The sequence below is a fragment of the Hemibagrus wyckioides genome, linkage group LG10 (genome assembly GCF_019097595.1).
Source record: "Hemibagrus wyckioides isolate EC202008001 linkage group LG10, SWU_Hwy_1.0, whole genome shotgun sequence".
NCBI classification, from domain to species: domain Eukaryota; kingdom Metazoa; phylum Chordata; class Actinopteri; order Siluriformes; family Bagridae; genus Hemibagrus; species Hemibagrus wyckioides.
In genome coordinates, this window is record NC_080719.1 from 24,797,601 (window position 1) to 24,819,853 (window position 22,253).

The 22,253-nt window shown below is 41.0% G+C and overlaps 1 protein-coding gene across 1 annotated transcript in view; it reads left to right on the forward strand.

Annotated features, from left to right (window-relative positions):
• tbl1xr1a (TBL1X/Y related 1a) overlaps nucleotides 1-21,403 on the forward strand; it is a 61,308-nt gene extending 39,905 nt beyond the window's left edge. The window contains exons 3-17 of the mRNA XM_058400869.1: nucleotides 3,305-3,370; nucleotides 11,763-11,865; nucleotides 12,144-12,289; nucleotides 12,701-12,920; nucleotides 13,019-13,151; nucleotides 13,272-13,413; nucleotides 13,512-13,575; nucleotides 13,668-13,765; nucleotides 13,851-13,911; nucleotides 15,312-15,433; nucleotides 15,531-15,605; nucleotides 16,715-16,842; nucleotides 16,957-17,122; nucleotides 17,424-17,525; nucleotides 18,987-21,403. Of these exons, the coding sequence (XP_058256852.1) occupies nucleotides 11,808-11,865; nucleotides 12,144-12,289; nucleotides 12,701-12,920; nucleotides 13,019-13,151; nucleotides 13,272-13,413; nucleotides 13,512-13,575; nucleotides 13,668-13,765; nucleotides 13,851-13,911; nucleotides 15,312-15,433; nucleotides 15,531-15,605; nucleotides 16,715-16,842; nucleotides 16,957-17,122; nucleotides 17,424-17,525; nucleotides 18,987-19,013 (1,542 nt within the window). The 5' untranslated portion in view covers nucleotides 3,305-3,370; nucleotides 11,763-11,807 and the 3' untranslated portion in view covers nucleotides 19,014-21,403. The remainder of the gene's footprint in view (nucleotides 1-3,304; nucleotides 3,371-11,762; nucleotides 11,866-12,143; nucleotides 12,290-12,700; nucleotides 12,921-13,018; nucleotides 13,152-13,271; nucleotides 13,414-13,511; nucleotides 13,576-13,667; nucleotides 13,766-13,850; nucleotides 13,912-15,311; nucleotides 15,434-15,530; nucleotides 15,606-16,714; nucleotides 16,843-16,956; nucleotides 17,123-17,423; nucleotides 17,526-18,986) is intronic.
• The last annotated feature ends 850 nt before the right edge of the window (nucleotides 21,404-22,253 follow it).

Sequence of the window (22,253 nt, forward strand, 5' to 3'; positions counted from 1 at the left end):
TTCCTTCTTTTTGTACGACTCTAGCAGGGTTTCTGTTCTTCGTCTTCTGTCTCCTCTGTCATTGCCGCCAGGAGTTTGAGGTATTGCAGGTGTAGATGGAAAGAAGAGAGCATGGATCACAGTCATGTTTTTTTTTTTTTTTTTTTTTTAAACACTGGTCACACATTTAGGGGTCGTGAATTTGCACTGAAGTTCATCTGACCACTCGGGTGTTATATAAGCAAGAACGCTGTACGTTGAACTGAATTCGGCTGATCTGTTGTCAGTGTTCTTTTGAAACCGCGAGTGGAGTAGAAGAGAGTGTGATTATAAATGATTATAAACACCGGAGAGTGTGATTATAAATGATTATAAACACCGGAGAGTGTGATTATAAATGATTATAAACACCGGAGAGTGTGATTATAAATGATTATAAACACCGGAGAGTGTGATTATAAATGATTATAAACACCGGAGAGTGTGATTATAAATGATTATAAACACCGGAGAGTGTGATTATAAATGATTATAAACACCGGAGAGTGTGATTATAAATGATTATAAACACCGGAGAGTGTGATTATAAATGATTATAAACACCGGAGAGTGTGATTATAAATGATTATAAACACCGGAGAGTGTGATTATAAATGATTATAAACACCGGAGAGTGTGATTATAAATGATTATAAACACCGGAGAGTGTGATTATAAATGATTATAAACACCGGAGAGTGTGATTATAAATGATTATAAATGATTATAAACACCGGAGAGTGTGATTATAAATGATTATAAACACCGGAGAGTGTGATTATAAATGATTATAAACACCGGAGAGTGTGATTATAAATGATTATAAACACCGGAGAGTGTGATTATGAATAATGTTCTTTCTTCAGTCATAAACAGTCAGTTGGAGTTGTGTGATGGAGATACAGCATGTGTAGAATGTTAGTGTGTGTATTTATTAGGAGGTTGTTGTCCTCAAAGTCCACATGGGGCCTGCATCTTCTCTTCGAATGTCCGAAATCTCCATGAAGCAGGATCCAACTGGAGCTGGTCCATATCTGGATTCTTCGGGATACTCGCAGGGTTTTCCTCTTCTCACTGAAGGTCTGAAATCTTCCTGAAGCAAAACACATTATAATAGAGCTCCAGAGATTTATTTATTGAATATAGTAGTGAGTCTAGAAGTGAAATGGCGTTGGTGTTATGATGGTCGATTGCGTAATGCCCCGGCTTTTCACTTCGGTTTATTTGACAGAATGTGTGGAAATGGCAATGTTATTTATCGTGTTAATATTCAGCGTGAAGGCCGCCTTTATCAGTCCCAAATGCCAGGGGAGAAAAACGTCAAACAAATTCTTAATGGCTGTTCATCTGGACAGTTTAGCGTGAGACAGACCTGCTTCTTAGATTTTATCCGAACAGCTCTGTACACAACGGGCTAAATGTTAGCAGATGATGTTACTATGGGCAAAGCCAGACGATGAAGGAAATCTCTGTGCAACTGATCGTCTGTGAGGTGGCCTGACCGATAATATCAGATAATGCCCAAATGTATGTAAAAACCCAACGGAAGGCCACGAGGTGTGACGTTCGTTTAGTGCTGATATCCATCGTAACCTCACTGCCATGCGAGATGTGAAACCATGCAGGCTCTGTTTGTTTTCTTATTAAGGTTACACACCGCCAAATATAACCCAGTTTGCACTTTTAGGCTTGTGAGATTTGCTTTTTAAAGGTCTTTCCATTTTTTCAGGAGTTCAGGAGTTTCACACGCTGCTTTCACTGCTATTAGTCTGAATCTTCAGCAAAATGGACACTTCTGGTTTGAACCGCAAAGCAAATCGGCCATGAAAGAAAAAATTCATTCTGTTAAACGGTTTCTGGCTGTAACTCAGTGATGTATAATAGATTTGAAGGAAAACTCTTTCCTACTTTTTTTTTTTTTTTTTTTTTGTTATTCATCAGTTCACATTTCTGTAGTTCTTCAGCTTTATTCTTCACCTCGGGTTATTTAGTCCACAGACCCTGATACACAGCGTGTTTGCTTCATGTCCTGTGTTTCCGTTCATTCAGGATCTCAGCACTTTTTTCACTGCAGCTTGAGCCTCGAAGCAGACCGGGTGATATCGGATCGGTTATTTTGGCCTAAGCCTGAGTGCTGTTCCTGAGAGGACATGGCAGCTAGAGACGATGTACGTTTTTGTCCAGGCGTGATGGAAAAAATATATATTTCAGTAACAGTAAATATCCTGAGAATCTGACATCTGTCACCGAACACATCTTTAAATACACCTCAGTGAGAAAGTGTGCTTGATGTGTTGAGACCAATACAGAAAAGTCTTATTATTGTTATTTTTTGTTAAAGTGAAAAGGCAAATTGAATCCCTGTCTCTTAAAGAACTTTATTCATAAAAAAAGAGGAAAATAATCCCAAATCATAAAAACTTCGACTTAAAGTAGAATGGTGTTTGAATGTAATAAGCTGATTTACATATTAAATGAGCTGATTTGCATATTAAACGAGCTGATTTACACAGTATATTTTAGGCCAGCTGGAGTCTACAGCTATAAAAGCACATGATGAAATGCTTTCATGCGGATCTGGTTTTTGTCCTGATGTGGCCAGGTGTGTAAACGAGGTTGTGTGTGTTCTTTTGATTTTCCTCGGTTCAGTCAGAGATGTTTTAAGAGGAACAGCTCTGATCTCTGGAAGGGAGGAAGAATAATTAGCAGCCTTTTCTTTCCCGTAGCAGACGAGCGTAACGGCAGCGTGAGCAGGGTGAATGATGACGTTAGGTCAGCTGATTTCACCGGAATTACGTCAGTTAAAGAGCATTCGTCCTGTTTAAACATCATGTTGTATATCATCAGTGAGGGGAAAGAGCTTATCACATTTCTATAAAATAATAATAAACATCTTTTTTTTAAAAAAAACCTCTGATAGCAGCTTTATTGTACAATTGTGAAACATTCCAGCTTTCTGAGTGTGATACCATTAAAATTATAATGAATTATTATTATTATTATTATTACTATTCACACACACTTGCACACCATCCTTACCCCCCATATACACACACACACACACACCAGCCATAACCCATACCCCCCCACCACCACCACCACCACCACCCACACACACACACACACACCCCTGCACTGCACACTTCACAATGAGTTGAGTCAGTTGTTTTGTTGTTACTTTTGTGTTTAATTCTAAAATCCTTTTGTTTGTCTACATATTTTTAGTGAATGTTGTGACCTGTACTGTCCAGATGTTAACTCTCTCTCTCTCTCTCTCTCTCTCTAGGTGCTGAGACACTCGGACAGGATCCTTATAAAACGTTTGCTTTGCGGAAAAATACTTGATACTGTGGTAAGGACACGTGTATTTTCTTTTAAAAGTGTGAACGACTCAAAGCTGTGTGAGACTGGGTTTATTGTGAAAGTGTCTTGTGGTCACTAACTGTAGGACCGTGATGCAGCGTGAGCAGCAGTTGCACTTGAAGGGCTTCCCGTGTCTCCCAGAACATGTGTTCGTTTCCTTCACCATCCCTGAATCATCATCATAGCTGTATAATAGGGGAGAGCTGGATGGGTGGGGCTTGGCAGGTGACCGGATCTGCTGGGAAAAAAACTGGGTGAAATCTGGTCATCGGAGTATGCAGCTACAGGATACCAAAAAACCTTCTCCCCAAAAAAAGAAAAACATGTCATGAGCCGGTCAGCATAAGAATATGTAAATATGTAGAATATGTATATGTAAATCCTACAGTACTTGGCAATAAAAGTGATTCTGAAATGACGGCTATGTAGGTGTTTTTAACTCTCAGGTGTTAAACAATGCTCCCTGGAAGCCCCGCCCCCTTTCTCCAGCTCATTTCAGATTAGCAGTCTTGACATTCTGACATTATTTAGGAGACTCGTCTCATCATGTGAAGTTGCTGTAGAGTATTGCATGTTTATTTCAATTTTAATTATTATTTTTTTTAATGTAAAGACCTCTGGTTCTGTTCAGCCTTTATAGGGCTCTGTAATGTTCTGCTGTTTAGCTCGATGATGGAGTAGAACTGCACAAATCCCAATCTTGTGGGATCCATGAGGATGTTTGGCAGGCAGGAAAAGAGGGTCACATCTTTAACACTGAGTTCTTACAGAACCGTATCGGTTATTGAGATATGGTCTCACTGCTAATGCTCACAGACTGGGAGATGGACAGATTTGAATGTAGTTATTTCTCTGTGGTGTGAAAGGTAAAGGGAATTCCTGGAAACGTTCACTGGGCTCGTCTGCAGATGAGAAATGATAAGAGCTGACTGCTGGAGATTGAACCTAATTTATCATTGATTACTCCTTAGTACAGCAGTGAAGACAGGGAATAATCAATTTTTATTTGCCTCCCGTCTGTCCACTCAGCATCGGACATGGTGGAGGAGGTGTGTGTGTGTGTGTGTGTGTGTGTGAGTTGGGGGATGGGGGATTAGCTCATTTTACTCTCACTAGGGCAGCTTGTGTGAAGAGATCAAGTTCATCTGTGAAGCACTGAACCTTTTCAAAATGGGCTAGAGTGATTTATAGTAAGAAGAAAAAATCTCCTCCAACATGCCTAATGAGTTTATTCTACCATTATTACGATGTCATGTCCTGCACGATTCTGTTATCTGAACCAGTTACTGTTTTACCCCACACTGACTGTGCAGCTTTAAATCCCGTCCTGTTCTGTGGTTCCTTCTCCAGTTTGTCACCACTGGTTACACCAAGACTGATCTTTTGGCAGCCCTCACTGCTCCTTTGCTAGAATTTGAATGAAACTTCCCCCCTGTGTCCTTGCAGGTGAATGGAAAAGCTGAGAATGAAGGCAGGGATTGATTTTCTTATAAAAAGCAGAAAGTTTTCCATGATATCATGACCGTAAACATTTACTCTGCACCCACAGCACTGGAGACCTTTATGTGAAGACTGTACCTCTGATAAGTAGAAGGTTTTCTTGCTTTTAGAAGTAGTTCACAGCACGGTTTTTATACACACAAAGATGACTAGTTATTAACCAAGCAGCAGATCTTCACAACATAAACACCTTTTCTTCATGGCGTTTATTCTGCTTCTGCCATTGAAGGAAAGTTCTCCATTGCTCCAAAGAAATTTCTCTTAAACGCCTGGAGCTCTCATATCCGAATAACTACTATCCATGTTTCCGCTCTGTCCTCAAGGCCTCATTCAGCCAAGTCAAGCATCTAGAGAAGAACTCTTCTTTGTGTAAAGTCACTTTTATTTTCTTCTCCTGATCTCCTCTGGAGGCTGATCTGTCTTCTACCTGTATTCAGGTGATAACACGTGCTCTCCTGACTGAAACACGCCCCTCCTCAACCTGGCGGGAGTCAAAAATTCCTAGTCAGCTATCTACCATGTCCAGGTTTAGGCCAATAAGACCAACGCACACTGTTTGTCCATCTTTAAGTCAAACCCTGTCATGTTTTCGTCTCTCATCTTGTCTCGTCTCATCTCGTCTCTTCTCTTCTCGTCTCTCATCGTCTTTTCTCTTGTGTGGTCTCTTCTCATCTCTTCTCTTAGCGTCTCTTCTCTTGTCTCGCCAGAGCAAGCAAACTCTGATGATGGAGTTTAAATATAAGGATTATTTGTATTCAGTAACTGCCCGAAGTCTAGAACCCACAGATAATTCCAAATACCTTCAGTTTTGTCTTCAGTGAAAAGCATGCTCAGTTGGGTTGAGGTCATGTGACTTGGTTTCGTCCATCCCACGAATCATGTTCCAGCACCGGGCAGAATGTGTAAAGAAGTCTCTGATCTGTCCAGTGTCCAGTGTCCAGTGTTATCACTGGATCTAGAGGTAAACCCTGGCATAACAATGATAAGCCTGCATTCTTCAGGACTTGGCTAGATATTGTGAAGAGGTGTTTTTGTCTTCACCAAGACAATAAATCTCTGGTCATCATCTTTCGTTGTCCTTCATGTTCCTCCAGGCCTTTCGGTGCTGCTGACCTCACTTGCCGGTGCATTCCTTTCTTTTTAAGAATGTAGAAACTTTATTTGGCCACCAGAAAATGAATGGAGCCATATTTTGTTTTGGAAGAAGTTTTATTCTAGTGCCACGTCTTATTGTGTGCTAATAGTATTGAAGTCCAGTTTTTTCCCACATCAACCCTACTGCGGCATTTTTTTCCACTTCATAGCATGGAGAAAAAAAAAACAATGGAAGCAATATTATGCTTATGTATTGTTCAGAAAAGGAAATCCTGCTGCAACCCTTTCTTCACACAATCTAACAACACCCCTCTGCAGTTTAGTTGAGTTATGTGGATTTTCTTTCTATCTTTTTGCGCATGTTTGTTTTTGGCAGGATCAAATGGAAAACTTTGACCTCGGTGAGGCCAGTAGGACATTTGAAGCGTAACCCTGCCTCAGAGGGGAGAAGTCCATTTCGGCCCCGCTGTGTAATATTCCTTTCGTGGTCAAATAGGCACTGATGGAGACGGAGCTCAAAGCAGGTCAGCAGAGGAGACGCGTTTATCTCGGTGGCTGTAGCTCCTTATTTGCTCCTCTCTTCCTTGGAGAACGTGATGCATCACAAGTAGTTTGTTGCTACATCCTACTTAATCCATCACGACAGCATGTGGTAGCATGTGGCATGTAATAAGCGCCGCTCATTGTTCTCCCACCAGACCGATCAGGCCAGATACTACGAGGAGGGGGTGTGTGGAAACCTACTGCCGGAAGAGACTGTTGTGCTTGAAAAAAATAAATATTTCAACTTGAAAAATGTCCCATGTTTTCAGTGCCGTCGGTGGACTCATCGTTATTGTGATGGCGTAGCGAGTCCTTGAGATGTTTGTGTGAGCAGAGTTCATACTCGTCACAAGGAGCGTGTGAAAGGCTCTGCGTAAAGCCTGACGCAAACTCACACCCAGTACAGAGGTGTGATGTACTTTGGGAATGGGGTGAAGGCTAATCTGTGTTTTCTTTGATCTCGGCGCCGCGTTATTAAAGCAGCAGCGTCGCTTCGTGCGCCACCATCACACCTTCCACCGATTTCCTACAGAACGTGCGTAGCTTCAGCTCCTGAGATCTGGACATGGTGTATCGAGAGCATCCATGTGATGCACCTTTTATCAGCTTGTAATTTCTCAAGCATCCAGTTCAGGCTTCACTAATCTAATATCAGCCGGTCAGGACTGTGAAGGATATCCTGCACTCTGCACTCCACCAGCGACTGAATGAAACCCTGCCACCGAAGCCTTTATGATTTTATTGTGTGCGTTTTCTTTTTCTGTTCACCGTGTATTCAGTGAATATTGGCTTCAAATGAAAGCATGTTGGCTTAAACAGATTTTGTGAACATCTTTATAAATGTGACTCCACCTGTTCTACGTGAGAGACTTCTGCAGAAACACTGTTTATCGGAAAGGAGAGTCTCCTCGGCCGTTGATCCGGCGGATCGATAATATAGACGAGCTCTCTGTACTGATGAGGAGATTTAATTTGGCTATGGAGCGAGATAAAAACAAATTGATTTAGAGACGCCGTTGGGTTTAGCTCCCGCCGCCTGATTGGCTGACGCCGTAGTGTTGCTATCCGATTGGTTCTGGATCTCTCTATGGTAGTATACAGGTGATAGTGATCTTTTTTTAATTTATGTTTAGTCAGCGAAAAGGGCAAAACACGAGGAAGGTAGACAAGTCCTCACTTTATCCCACACCACCTTGTTATCGATTCTAAGCAAACCTCAGCTTTAAAAGTTTCTGCACTAAGCTCTCAATCAGGCTTATACAAGTTGTTTCTGGCAAACATCTCAAATTGATAACTTGTGTGCTGCAAGAAGTGAAAGTGAGAGAATAATCGGAGAGGTGTTTTAGCACCACAGCTGCACGCTCTTGAAATAGAACAAAACATCCACACCCAAAAATGGGCATGATAATAGAAATGTTTCTAACCTTCGCTTTTGTCCTAGAGAGCAAAAAGTCTTGTAGCCGCAAATGAGCCACTGGGCCGGACATTCAACACTGGATCGTTTACGCCTGCTAAACTATTACATTTACAAGGTTCAAATGTCACTAAATAAATTAATCTGCCTTTTTTCTGGATGTGTCAGTATCAGGTTATTTATTATACTCTACAATTACTTTATTATTTACTCTACAAAAGCTGTTAGAAATATTTAACTGCTTCTCTAATTCATCATTTGCTTCTGGTATCTGCTGAATGCGGTTTGACTCGTAGCTAAACATAGGCCAAAAACAGCGTTTTTTTCTCTCTCACTCCTTATAATAACGAAGGATAGAAAACACAAGCCAAAGTTTGTAACTCGAGTCTAAAAACCTAAAACTGGGTCTGTACCAGCCGCATCGGTTTTGATCAGTTTGTATCTGAGCTCACTCAGATCTACTCAGGGTTTCAGGGAAAATCAATATAACGGATAACGTGCGGTCTAAAATTATTTGTACTGGAGTCACCGTGTGGATGAAGCCAACGAGTAATGGATGCTTATGTTTGGCGGTAGGAAAACAGCATGCCAGTTAGGGCTGTGCAAACACTCATCTCTTATAGTGCCGACGTTACCATTACGTCACAGCGCTAGCCAATACAAACCAGTAGAGTCCAGCTACACAAGGAACGCAAATGTCATCTTGTTGTGTTGTTGTGTGACAGAATTGACGGAGTACAGGCTCTAATATGAAGTTTTATCGCATACCTGCTGTCACTGCCAGACAAAAAAACGACAACAGTTGTGGTCAAACTCGATAAAATGAGCGGACTGGACAGAAACGATCATTAAAAGTGCTGGCGTTTGCAGCGCACATCTCCTATCAGATAAAGTTAAAGAGACTATTGTTTGTCGTTGGTTTCTTATGCATGCCCACCTCATCAGAAACTGGGGAACAAGCACAATGATTTCTCATGTAACACTAACTTTTTAGCGTGTAAGTTAGCTAACTGGTAGCTAACGACCGGAGACTAAAGAAAGGAAACTGTTTGTGTCATCTCCCTTCCTACAGTTGCCAGAAGCACTCGTTTTTCTGTCAGATAGGTGTAGATGTCAGGTCACTCAGCCTGAGGTCATCCTGTCACATTGTCCATCCATCGAGCGAGCGTGTATGGCTCGGCCAATCCGGTTCCGTCCATTAAAGTTCTTTTTTTTTTTTCAAATAACATTCTCGGCCGTGGACAGTCGGATCAATTTGGATTTTGACCGGTCATTGTTTAAAAACAAACAAATCTACCGCTTGTAAAGTGGTCAGGGAAAGCTTTCTGCCTCCACCTAAGCTCCGCCCACAAAAAAACGCTGAGTGTAGGCGTTACTACACGAGGTCTCACACGCACGCACACGCACGCACACACACACCTGAAGTGTAGTGAGCTTCCAGAGAAGAGAAACAGGAGGAACAACGTGGGAATGCTCAGGGTGATGAACATGACACAAAAGAATTCTTGAAATGAATGAACGAGTTCCGTGAGTCACGTCTGCATGTGCCATCTCACTCAGGACTTGCCAGTATGTGTCGCATTACGCTTACGTGATTATCAGTACCGATTTTCACCCACAAGCAGCTAAACGAGTTCATCAGCTGAAGAACAGAAACATCTCCATGACCGATGATTTATTTACCCAGACACTAATCCTGCTGGGACAAAACCTACACCTCGTGTTCGTGGTACTGTAATAATACTATAGTTTTGTTTAGAATTTCCTGGTGTACAGTACAGAAGTCTAAATCTGAGAGTAATTCACAATGCACACGAGGTAGAAGTTTCAGAGAGAGCTCACACACGGCTCCAGTAATTACAGCAGCGGCTCTGACTGCACTGCTGACTAATTCACAGCATTTATCTGCATGGTATATATGGACATTATAACAGCTCATTCACAGGAACTGATTAATCCATGAAAACCTTGTATCATGTTTGTTGTTGTAGGACGTTTTTGGCCTTTCCAGTTATTCCCTCATATTATAAATTTCATATAGATATTAAAAAAGGGAAGGGGATTTTTAGCTGCTGTAATGTTACAGGAACTGATGCTGAGTTTGATTTAGAGATTGAACTTTTACATTCATGATCTCTGACTAGGAAAAAATACCAACTTCTGTTCTCTCAGGAAATAAGAAACGTGTCAGCAACAAGAAGTTGATCACATGATGTCCGGTCAACATGTTTTCTCCCATTATTATTAAATATCAGAATATTTTATCAGACACATTAGTTCTGAGATATTGACTTTGGTCACTGATTTGAGAAAGTAAATATATCATGAACTCGTGATCTTGTGACTTGTGAAGGGCCAAATTGTGATGGCTAGACCACTGGATCAGAGCATCTCCAAAACTGCAGCTCTTGTGGGGTGTTCCCGGTCTGCAGTGGTCAGTATCTATCAAAAGTGGTCCAAGGAAGGAACAGTGGTGAACCGGCGACAGGGTCATGGACGGTCAAGGCTCACTGATACACGTGGGCAGTGAAGGCTGGCCCGTGTGATCCGATCCAACAGACGAGCTACTGTTGCTCAAACTGCTGAAGAAGTTAATGCTGGTTCTGATAGAAAGGGGTCAGAATACACAGTGCAGGACGGGTCAGGGCTGTTTTGGCAGGGACCAACACAATATTAGGTAGGTGGTCATAATGTTATGCCTGATCTGTTTACACAGGTAATAAAAAATACAACATGACGTTCAGTCATAAACACAAATTGCTGTGGTATTAGAGGAACTGTTACTGGAAAATGATCTTCAATTCAAATGACAGTCACATCCTCATCCCTATTCACGGTCTCTATCTACTATAGTGCTTTTGGTCATCACATTTTCGTGTGTATATAAGATTACACCTCGGTGCAGTTTGAGGAACAGGTGTGGTGTCATTATTTTAATTATGATTATTATTAATAACTACTGAGCCTTTTCCTCTTTGTAAGTTAAGAATTTTAGAAGAATTGTGCACCTAGCACTTCCTGACTAGCCAGTGAATCATTCTAGGCATACTGATTTGTGGTCTTTCTGTTTAGAGGACAAGATGGACGTGATGACAGTACACTGTTATGTTTATATCTCTGTACAGAGTCGTATGATCGGTGATCTTTGTGATTTCTGTGATAATGTAGCTTAATCGATTAGTCTGCACTTCAGTGAAGCCTCAATGGGATTTTCCTCTACAATGTTTATAAAGGTTTCTTTTGCATTATATTCATGCTGGAATACATGGGATCCATATTTCTTAACAAGAACAGAGATCTTACTGCTGATGAATATGGGCCGGAATTTCTAGATCGATTTGTTTTCTTGTGTGAGATCTACACTTTGGAGTTTCTTCAGTTAATTAATTAGCACACTGGCTTCACCAGTGTAAGTGTACGCCAGATGTGAATGGCAACCTCACTAGACCAAAACATTTTCTAGTAACTTGATAAGTGTGTGTTCACTCTGTAGTCCTCCTGGCTTTGGCTCCTTTTGTGATTTTGATCCCACAGCGCCCCCACACTATAATGGCAGCAGGAGGAAGTGCAGCTTGTTATTCAGCTGTACAGGAGAGAACAAACTGCACTAAACGGTGGCAGTAGCATACACACTCATGCCCCTATCAGCAGGGAGATCTGTTAACTCTGTTTAAACAGCATGAATCCATTTACACACACAGATAATGCTGAAACCTCTTGTGCAGCTTTTTACTTTACCCATTACTACTACTGTTATTGACTTGTTATTGACTGCTTGTAATGACTTGGTGTTATATCTGTCTGTCCTTCTGTCTCTCTCTTCTCACAGGCCTGTATCCTGTGTGCTGACCTCATGGTGTAAGCAGGTGTAAAGATGAGCATAAGCAGTGATGAGGTCAATTTTCTGGTGTACAGATACCTACAGGAGTCAGGTACTATTACTTATACAACTAACTGATATTTCTCCCATGTTCAACAGATAAAACAAGCTTTCTGTAATCAGGCTAGTAATCCCATTTTATTTTTTTTACATGTATATTTAAATTTCTACACAAGCATCAATAAGTAAACAGCAGGGCCACATTAATCTGACAGCACATGTGGGTTCTCGGAGGAACCGGAGCGAAAGCAAGGCGATCCCCATGAGAGCTGCACACTGATGTGTGTGTGTTTTTTTTTTTTTTTTTTCCCCCCCTCCTTCCCCTGGCAGGGTTTTCCCATTCAGCCTTCACGTTTGGCATAGAGAGCCACATCAGCCAGTCCAACATCAACGGAGCCCTAGTGCCCCCTGCTGCCCTCATCTCCATCATCCAGAAGGGCCTGCAGTATGTGGAGGCAGAAGTCAGTATCAACGAGGTAAGATGGAGCTCTGCCTCTTCTTTTGCTCAGACTTTGTAAATGGAAAGCTTTTTTGTTCTCAAATGTTAACCAACTAATACAAACTTCAATATTTTGTTTGTTTATTTTAGAAATTTTCTTTTAAGTATTTAAATGTCCTTTGTTTAAATAAACGTTATATGATTTATTTATTTTATTTATATATATAATTTAATATTTTATTTATTTATTTATTTATTTAACTATTTATTTATTTATTTATTTATGTATTTGCAATTCTAACTTGTCTGACAACTAACGACGTACTACTACTATATTTAAAATTATTCTAAAACATTATAAATAAAGCACTTTACAGGAAGGTTGTTGTGTTTGGAATTCTGCACTAAATTTGATCTGTGTAAGAATATTTCTGGCCCGTGTGTTCAGGACGGCACCCTGTTTGACGGCCGGCCGATCGAATCCTTGTCTCTGATCGACGCTGTGATGCCTGACGTGGTGCAGACACGCCAGCAAGCCTACCGAGACAAACTGGCACAGCAGCAAGCTGCAGCCGCACCTCCGGCCTCCAGCACCAACATGCAGGGCAACGCCAAAAACGGAGAGAACACCGCCAACGGAGAGGAGAACGGTGCACATGCCTTACCTAGTGAGTCTAAACTATTTGCTATTCCATGCCACTTGAGTTGTTTTCAGTAAAAAGAAAGAAAGAAAAAAAGATGTTTCTGAATGCTCTTTCCTCTGTAGATAACCATGCAGACATGATGGAGGTAGACGGAGATGTGGAGATTCCCCAGAATAAAGCGATGGTGCTGAGGGGACACGAGTCTGAGGTGTTCATCTGCGCCTGGAACCCCGTCAGCGACCTGCTCGCTTCTGGGTCAGTTGCTTGTCCACTATTCCTGCTGGCTCCCTTTATCGATGTGTATTATATATAGTGAACAGTGTGGTTGGCACACCGTCTCCCGTTCTCCGGCTCACTTTCTTCATACGTTTGTAGGTCTGGGGACTCGACGGCTCGCATATGGAACCTGAGTGAGAACAGCACCAGCAGCTCCACACAGCTCGTGCTCAGGCACTGTATACGAGAGGGAGGCCAGGACGTGCCCAGCAACAAAGACGTTACATCATTAGACTGGAATGTGAGTGTTGTTTCAGAGGCTGCACTCTTTTCCTACACACTGCTCTTTAGTTTTGTTTTGTGGGGGGGCTTGATATATCTGTTCTTCCATTTTCACAGAGTGAGGGTACATTATTAGCCACAGGCTCTTATGATGGCTTTGCCAGAATATGGACAAAAGATGGTAAGTGTGTCTCCTTTCAGCTTTATGCAAGAGCCCAATTTGTGCTGGTTTTTTTTGTGATGCTCACATAATGCTTTTTCTTTTTTCTCTAGGTAATCTTGCCAGCACCCTGGGTCAGCATAAAGGCCCTATATTTGCGCTGAAATGGAACAAGAAAGGAAATTTTATCCTTAGCGCTGGTGTAGATAAGGTATGCAGAGCAATTTATTTATTTATTTATGTTGTATTAAGTATTTGCTTTATTAGATTAAAGTATTGATTTCTGTCTGTTTTAGACAACAATCATTTGGGATGCTCATACAGGAGAGGCCAAGCAGCAATTTCCCTTCCATTCAGGTACTCTTGTGTGCATCTTGCTGATGTTTACACCGTGCTCCACAGACAGACTGCTAATCTCACTTGTTTTTCTTTCACGTTTATTAAACACTTATTAATTTCCAGGTGGAAAAAATATCTAAACAACTAAAAACATTAAGTGGCAGTTTACAAATGTTTTTAATGATAATTTCATAAATCTGTGTGTGGTCCTCTTTGTGGATCAGTGCTGATGTATTCAATCTGAAGTGTTTGTCTATACATGGGTTTATAGAAACCACCTGGTGCTTGAAATGCCATTCATCTGTTTCAGTTTTAATGCAGACCTTTAACTGCCTATAATTTTTGTAGAATAGGAAGCTCTTGTGCAGTGGATCTTGATCCTTTCCTATGCTCGCACACACACACACACACACAACAGTTTACGTTAAAGGACTACATGGAAAATACACCGATCAGGCATAACATTATGCCTAATATTGTGTTGTCAAACAGCCCTGACCCGTCCTGCACTGCGTATTCTGACCCCTTTCTATCAGAACCAGCATTAACTTCTTCAGCAGTTTGATCAACAGTAGCTCGTCTGTTGGATCGGATCACACGGGCCAGCCTTCTCTCCCCACGTGTATCAGTGAGCCTTGACCGCCCATGACCCTGTCTCCGGTTCACCACTGTTCCTTCCATGGAGAACTTTTGATAGATACTGACCACTGCAGACCGGCAACACCCCACAAGAGCTGCAGTTTTGGAGATGCTCTGATCCAGTGGTCTAGTCATCACAATTTGGCTCAAATCCTTACACTTGTCCATTTTTCCTGCTTCTAACATCAACTTTGAGGACAAAATGTTGACTTGCTGCCTAATATATCCCACCCACTAACAGGTGCCATGATGAGGAGATACTCAGCCTTATTCACTTCACCGGTCACTGCTCATAATGTTATACTGATCGGTGTATACTTTCACTATAGCTGCTTTAGCCACTAAAATCGGGATTGGGATCAAAAAAAAGGACTCACTAAGGGTGTTATGTGAAATTCAAATTCCTGTAAATTGCCAGATCACAAGGGACTAGTGTTTTATTGCTAACACCTAAGATTTATTGTTCACTTTCAGAAAACTGTGATTTATCCCTTGCTTTAAGTCACAAACATCTTAAATTACATTTGGTGCTGGTAAAGCTGAATAAAATTACATTTGCAAGAGGCACGATTGCTGAGTGTTGGTATTTATTGTACAAATCTCTTTTCTGTAGTCTGCTACTTTAAATTAGAGTAGAGCTATTTCAAGTGAAGATGCAGGACAAGAGGTGACATTAATATAGCAGCTTCTCTAAAAGAAAGTTGAGCTAAGATAGCCTCGGGGCAAATAGAGTCTCGTAAGCACAAATTCTCTTTTTCTTTCTTTCTTCCCTCTCTCAGCACCTGCTCTGGATGTGGACTGGCAAAGCAACAACACGTTTGCCTCGTGCAGCACGGATATGTGCATTCACGTGTGTAAACTGGGCCAGGACCGACCCATAAAGACATTCCAAGGACACACAGTAAGCTCCGTCCGCATGCTGCTGCTGCCTCTGCTTTATTCTTCCAACAAAAAAAGTGTGCGCGCTTATCCTCAGCATTCGTCCCTCTCTTTTCTAGAATGAAGTAAATGCAATCAAATGGGATCCAACTGGCAACCTGCTGGCATCATGTTCTGATGACATGACACTGAAGGTAAGGCCAAGATTCACCTTAAAACACACTGTTATGCGTTGTGTATGGAGAACACAATAACAAATCCAAAAACACAGACAATTCAGACAAAGTGGAAAAGGTAGGTACAGTTAGTGAATGAAATACTTCCCTCTGATTGGACGAGACATCGGTCACTCAGGATCTACAGGAAGTCCTGAATTAAAGTGGATTGGTGTGTGTATGAACACAGCTCTGCTCTTATAGCGCTCCTTACATCCTTTAATCAAACAAACATTCCTGGTGTGTTTTTAGAGATCGTAAACTAATCTTTACTCCATGATACACTATCAGTATATCCAACATCACACCATATGAACGTCCTTCCTCACAGTAGCGCTGAATGAACTCCATTTTCTTATCAGTATAAATATATATGTTTGTTATTCTCTTTAAAAGATTTAAAGCTGCACTATCGAAGAACAAATGGTTTAAAGTGAAGGCAGAACTCCACACATATACAAGAAATAAAGTTAGATACACAATTTCCTACTTCCTTTAGATTCTGAGTGACAGATGTCTCGTCCAATCAGAGGGAAGAATTCCATTCACAAAAACTATACCTACCTCTTCCACACTGTCTGAATTCTACTTGTGTTTTCTGATTGTTATTGTGTTTTGCACTTCTCGGACACTGTAGTTGTGAAAACAGGAAGCGATCACTGCACACCTGCGCCACACAATTACACAAAGTCCATGAGATATTCTGCTGCTGTAAAACGCGTGACTCTCAATGTTGCTGGTACAATTTTGTGTCTCTACAGGTTTTTTACAGAATTTAACACATTTATTATTGCACACATAATTTTGAATTTCTTTTCCAATGTTGAATCAAAAATTGTTGAGAATGTTGCTATTTTAAGGTGGATTTATTTGTGAAAAAAGAAGCTGCACTTTAATTATCAGCCACACACAGGCGACAAATAAAACTCCAAAGTTCAGTTGCATTACATTTAATAGATTTTTTCCTAAAGTCTACAGGTCCTTTTGAAGAATGATAATAAACCCCACCCTTGACCCATGTATTGTTCACTAGACTAACACTTTGTCCTTTATCATGTGTTAAAGTTGACGTTTTTGTATTGTTTTAGATTTGGAGTATGAAGCAGGACACATGCGTTCATGACTTGCAAGCTCACAGCAAAGAAATTTACACTATAAAATGGAGCCCAACCGGCCCTGGCACCAACAATCCTAACGCCAATCTCATGCTCGCCAGGTAACGCTTTATCTCCGTTCACGCTTTACATTGTGTAAAGTATTTATGTATTTATAGAATGTATTACAGTGATGCTGAAGTTTGCTCCTTTTTTCCTTTCTCTTATCCCTCCAGCGCATCCTTTGACTCCACTGTTCGGCTATGGGATGTAGATCGAGGCATCTGCATCCACACATTAACCAAACACCAGGAGCCGGTGTACAGCGTCGCCTTTAGCCCCGACGGCCGCCATTTGGCCAGCGGCTCTTTCGACAAATGTGTACACATCTGGAACACACAGGTAAGAGTCTGACTGTACAAGATGGTAAATATTGAGCTCCTCTTATTGTGCATGAACACGTCAGTCATTAGGCATGTTGTCAAAATTAGAATTGATCATCTCCGTGTCGGACGCACTGCCCACAGCTATGGCGCAAATGATATTTTCTCGTACTTCCATTTTCCCAGTACTAGCAGTGGGGGAAAATGAAGAGCTTTTAAACCCCATATAACCACATACGACTTGAGCAAACTAGCTGTCAAAAAAATGACATAGCTGCCATGGTATATTATTGAAAGCAAATTTCATTATATTTCCACAGACTGGTGCTTTAGTTCATAGCTACAGGGGAACAGGGGGCATTTTTGAAGTGTGTTGGAACGCAGCTGGTGACAAAGTGGGTGCAAGTGCATCGGATGGCTCGGTAAGTACCTGTTGTTTTTTAAAATTTTTTATTTTTTATTACATACCCACCAACACACCTTTGTCCACATCCCTTTACGAGTCACACAAGTGGCCATTTACATGACACGTGGAGGAGGATGGAACAGAGCGGGTTTTAATTATCAGGATGCAGCAGGTACAGTGACGAGACATTTCCATAGTCCAGTGTGATAAATGGGTAACAACGCAATTGGCTAGCATAGAACATATGAGCTGTTGGTATACATGGAAACTACACTATATTGCCAGAGGTTTTGGGACGTCTGCCTTTACCTGCACATGAATGTAATATGGAGTTGCCCCGCCCTTTGCAGCTATAACAGCTTCAACTCTTCTGGGAAGGATTTCCACAAGGTTTAGGAGTGTGTTTATGGGGATTTTTGACCATTCCTCTCTAGAAGCGCATTTGTGAGGTCAGGCACTGATACTGGATGAGAAGGTCTGTCTCACAGTCTCCACTCTAATTCATCCCAAAGGTGTTCTATGGGGTTGAGGTCAGGACTCTGTGCAGGTCAGTCAAGTTCCTCCACACCAAACTCACTCATCCATGTCTTTATGGACCTTGCTTTGGTCACTGGTGTGCAGTCATGTTGAAATTGTCCAAAATGTCTTGGTATGAAGCTGAAGCATTAAGAGTTCCTTTCACTGGAAGTAAGGGGCCGAGTCCAACCCCTGAAAAACAACACACTTCAATGATTTGGAGGGGTGTCCCAAAACTTTTTCCAGTATAGTGTATATGCGTGTGTTCTTACAATAGAAATATGTTACTACACATCATAAGCACACTGTTTTTACTTACACTGTGCCTTTGTTTCTGTTATAGAATAATAATCTGTGTCTGTAGAGTGAGGTAAAAAAAAAAACGTGAATCTGGCAACCCTCTAATTTACTCACCTGTCTGCTGTTCCTCCTCCACTGAATGTGTTAACAGATCGAGCCACAAGGGTCATTGTGATTCCCATCATACTCTGAGTGCTTATTGTAGTCCCTCTTTTGACCACTAGGTGTATCTTTTTTTTTGTTTTTGTTTTTGTTTTTTTTTTCTTTTGCACAAAATGCAAATCTGAGCTCTCTTTTGCTTTGGGTAGCAGTCACTTCACAGCAGCTTTATTTTATTTTGATGACCTGACCTGTGACTAACAAGACTCAGTCTTATGAGCCATTGGAAAGCAAGTGTGTGAGAGAGATTTATTTTTATGTGGCAGACACACTGGACTATTATTTCCTTACTGAACAGTTTAAACGTAGTCACATTCACCAACTTGTGCTTGGATTTTTGTGCTTGGTTTTTTTTTTTCTTGTTAAAGAAACCCTAACCCTGTTATGAACAGCAATTTCCCCCTGAAGCTAACAGAACCCTAGAAGAATGCAGTTATACTTCTCAAGCACAGTCGTGTGATTTAAAAGTGTGTCTTTGTGCTCTGTCTCTCTCTCTCTTTAGGTTTGTGTATTAGATCTGAGGAAATAACGCTGCTTGTTGGAAGCCATGGACCGACTATGAATGTGTACATAGCCAAAATGACTGTCCCTGCCCCATGTACTGCTACAATCCCTATTGTACCATGGCCAGCCACTACAGACAGGACAAAAAAACAAGCATCCTGATGCAGCAGACGAGGTAGAGTGGATTCCAACCAGAGACATGAAAGGGACTTTTGTAAGTAACATCGGTGGGGAAACGACACAAAAGAAGAAAGAAGCAAAAAAAAGAAAAAAAAAAGGACTGGTATATTTACCAAAATTTGGAAGATATTTTACTATTTGTTCTTCAATCCAATCTCATCAAAATAAACAAGCGAAAAGATTTTAATCTTTGTTGTTAGTTCCATTTCAGTGTGCACACATCTGTTTATTTTCTGCTTTCTTTCTCTTAACTCTTGTGTTCTTTTTTTCTTTCTTTCTTGCTCTTTTTCAACACTTGCATTTTTAAGGTCACAGCTGCATGAAATACAGACTCATCTTTCTCTCTCTTTTTTATGCAGAGTACAGTTATTTAAAGTCTTTTTGGTACTTTACATAATGTGGTTCCGGGGGGGCGGGGGGAGACAGATCAGCGTGGGGAATGGAAACCATTTCGCTTTCATTTATTCCTCCGTTTCAGTAGTCTTCATACTCGGGTTTAATTGTTCAAAAACGAAGCCCGTTGTTTCAGCTAGGGTCGTTTATTCGAAGGAGACGTTAATTCTGCTGAAATTACAGCGGTGCACATTCACAGGGAGGTATAAGTGCGTTAAGCTTGGCTTGTCCAGTATTGATGGAGCAACAAAAATGTTAACTGTAGACAGAGTTAACTGCTGTAGCTACACCTTAGATATATTTTTCCTGCATTGCATTAAGAACAGGCATTTTAATATGGTTTAGAGGAAGAAAAAAAAAAACATGTTGCTTGAGGTCTAAACAGTACAATGGCTAACACTGGACAACCCTAGATTTATTATCGATTATATATCTAGACAAAAAGACTTGCTTTAAGTTTCACAAATGATCTGTTCACTGATATATAGTCGTTCTATAAAACAAATCCGTGCACAGTATAAAGTTATCTACCTTTTTAATTTCTCCTTAAAGACGTCGGTGACTTGCTTTCGTCCATCCGTCATGCTAAACATCCCTGACTTTATCCTCATTGCATATTAATATTCCATTCACACACAATACCACATTGTTAAACTGACTGACCGGTCCACTCAGCTATTCAGTCCTCTTATTTGTAACAATCGAGCGTAGCAATCAATATTAATCGCCTATTACGCCTTCCTGTCCGCTCAATATCTCGTAGCCGGAGGCTCGTTTCTCAGCAATGCGTCCATAATTAATTTTATTTAAAGTCCATCTGAAAGGAGTCTGGTCTCAGATGTGATGATAAAGTCGGGTAGATCCGTCACAGAAGTATTATTTTACGAACACAATACATATATTCGACTAGACTAGAGAAACATAAATAATGGCTAAATAGATGTCAGAGGAAAATATGAAGCTTAAGGCAAGTCTGAGCGCCGATTTGGAGTTAAGAATCGTGTTCGGTAAGCGTAACTGTTCCTGCTGTGAAATAATTTTAACACGCAAGGCAAATAATCGTCCATGATCAGTGTGTGCTTCTGCTGCAAACCCTGAACTCACCTTTTATTCAGCTACGGCAAAGAAAAAAAAGATGTCCCTTTAATTCTCTCATTGGCATTGAAAAGTCACTAAAGATCTCCGATACTGCTGAGAGAGCGGAGACGACGAGGCCGGGGCTCCAGAGACCCGCGTGTCCGGCAGCAGAGCCTGCGTCTTCGTCATTATAATTTATTTTTTACAGTCCCAGGTATCAGGTCTCCATTTCGTAAGGTTTCTGTTGATTTTTAGGCGGTGTAGAATGAAAAACTTCAAGCGTCTTCAAACTTTAAGTAGACTGTACTGTCTGAACACTATTTATTACGCAGTCAGTGGCAACAGAAGGTTCTTTCGGTTCTGTTACTCCATAACCTGCTCTCCCAACCTCTTCCCACCTTTTCATTTCGTCACCACCGAAATTTTTCATCATACCCCCTTCCCCTCCCACACTCGTCCTGAACTTTTTGTACTCTTTTAGTACTTTTGTAATTCATATTTCTTTGTAGCTATAAGAAAAACAAAAAAAAGTTCAAAACACATTGAATTCGGACACTCGGAGCGTGTACAGAACTTTCCCGGGTTGAGCTTTCTGGGTTGGAAATGTTTATCAGCAGTACCCACTATGCCCACCCTTCGTTTTCCCAGTCGAACGGTTCTTCTGGTTGCTGACCCTCCCCGCTCAGCCTTGCACCTTGCAATGCATTGATTTGTTGTCATCGGATCAGAAGTTCAAAATAAAAAAGTATATTTTGATATGACTAAGAGCGTGTGATCCTTCTTTTAATAATGTCTGTTGGAAAAATGATGCACTTTCTTTTCTGCAGCAAGGAGGCGTAGGAGTGGACACTTGCATCTACTGTTTAATAAAAACAGACCTGCTGACCTTTACGCATGATGTGTAGAAGTTATGTTAAAGTTCTTCTGTTGAAAAAAAAAACGTTTTATAGTCAGATGCGAGGGTCAGGACTTTCTGATGTGTCATTTCAGTATAAAACAATAACACACTTACACCTATAAAGAAACGAGCTCATTCATTTGAATATCCCTGCCCACTCATAATGAATGCAAATATATTCAGGTCACATGAGCGTAAAAGCATGTGACCAAAGTTGGACATTTCCCAAGAAAGCACAAACACGCCTCTTTTTTCGCCGAATCTGTGACGTTTCAACTTCATCTGAGACTTCATGGTTGTGATATGCTGATTAGGACATGTGGGAGTGTCAGGTGACTTTCTGAGCTCCTCCTGTCTCATTAGCATATGTGATTTTTTTTTTTTTTTTAAATTCAGTTTTATTTTATTTTACAATAACAGTTAATTTAACCCTACTTTACATTGATTATGTTCTTTCTGCTTCGAGAGCTTGTATTACTTTAACACTGAAATACATGGCCAGGAGTCAGAAGAGCAAACTTCTACAGAAAATAAAAAGGGTGAATGATCCAGTTAATATACGGACGGGACTGTTTTTAGACAATTTCATGCTCTTTGTGGGAACAGTTTGGGGATGACCCCTTCCTGTTCCAACATGACTGCACACCAGTGACCAAAGCAAGGTCCATAAAGACATGGATGAGTGAGTTTGGTGTGGAGGAACTTGACCGGCCTGCA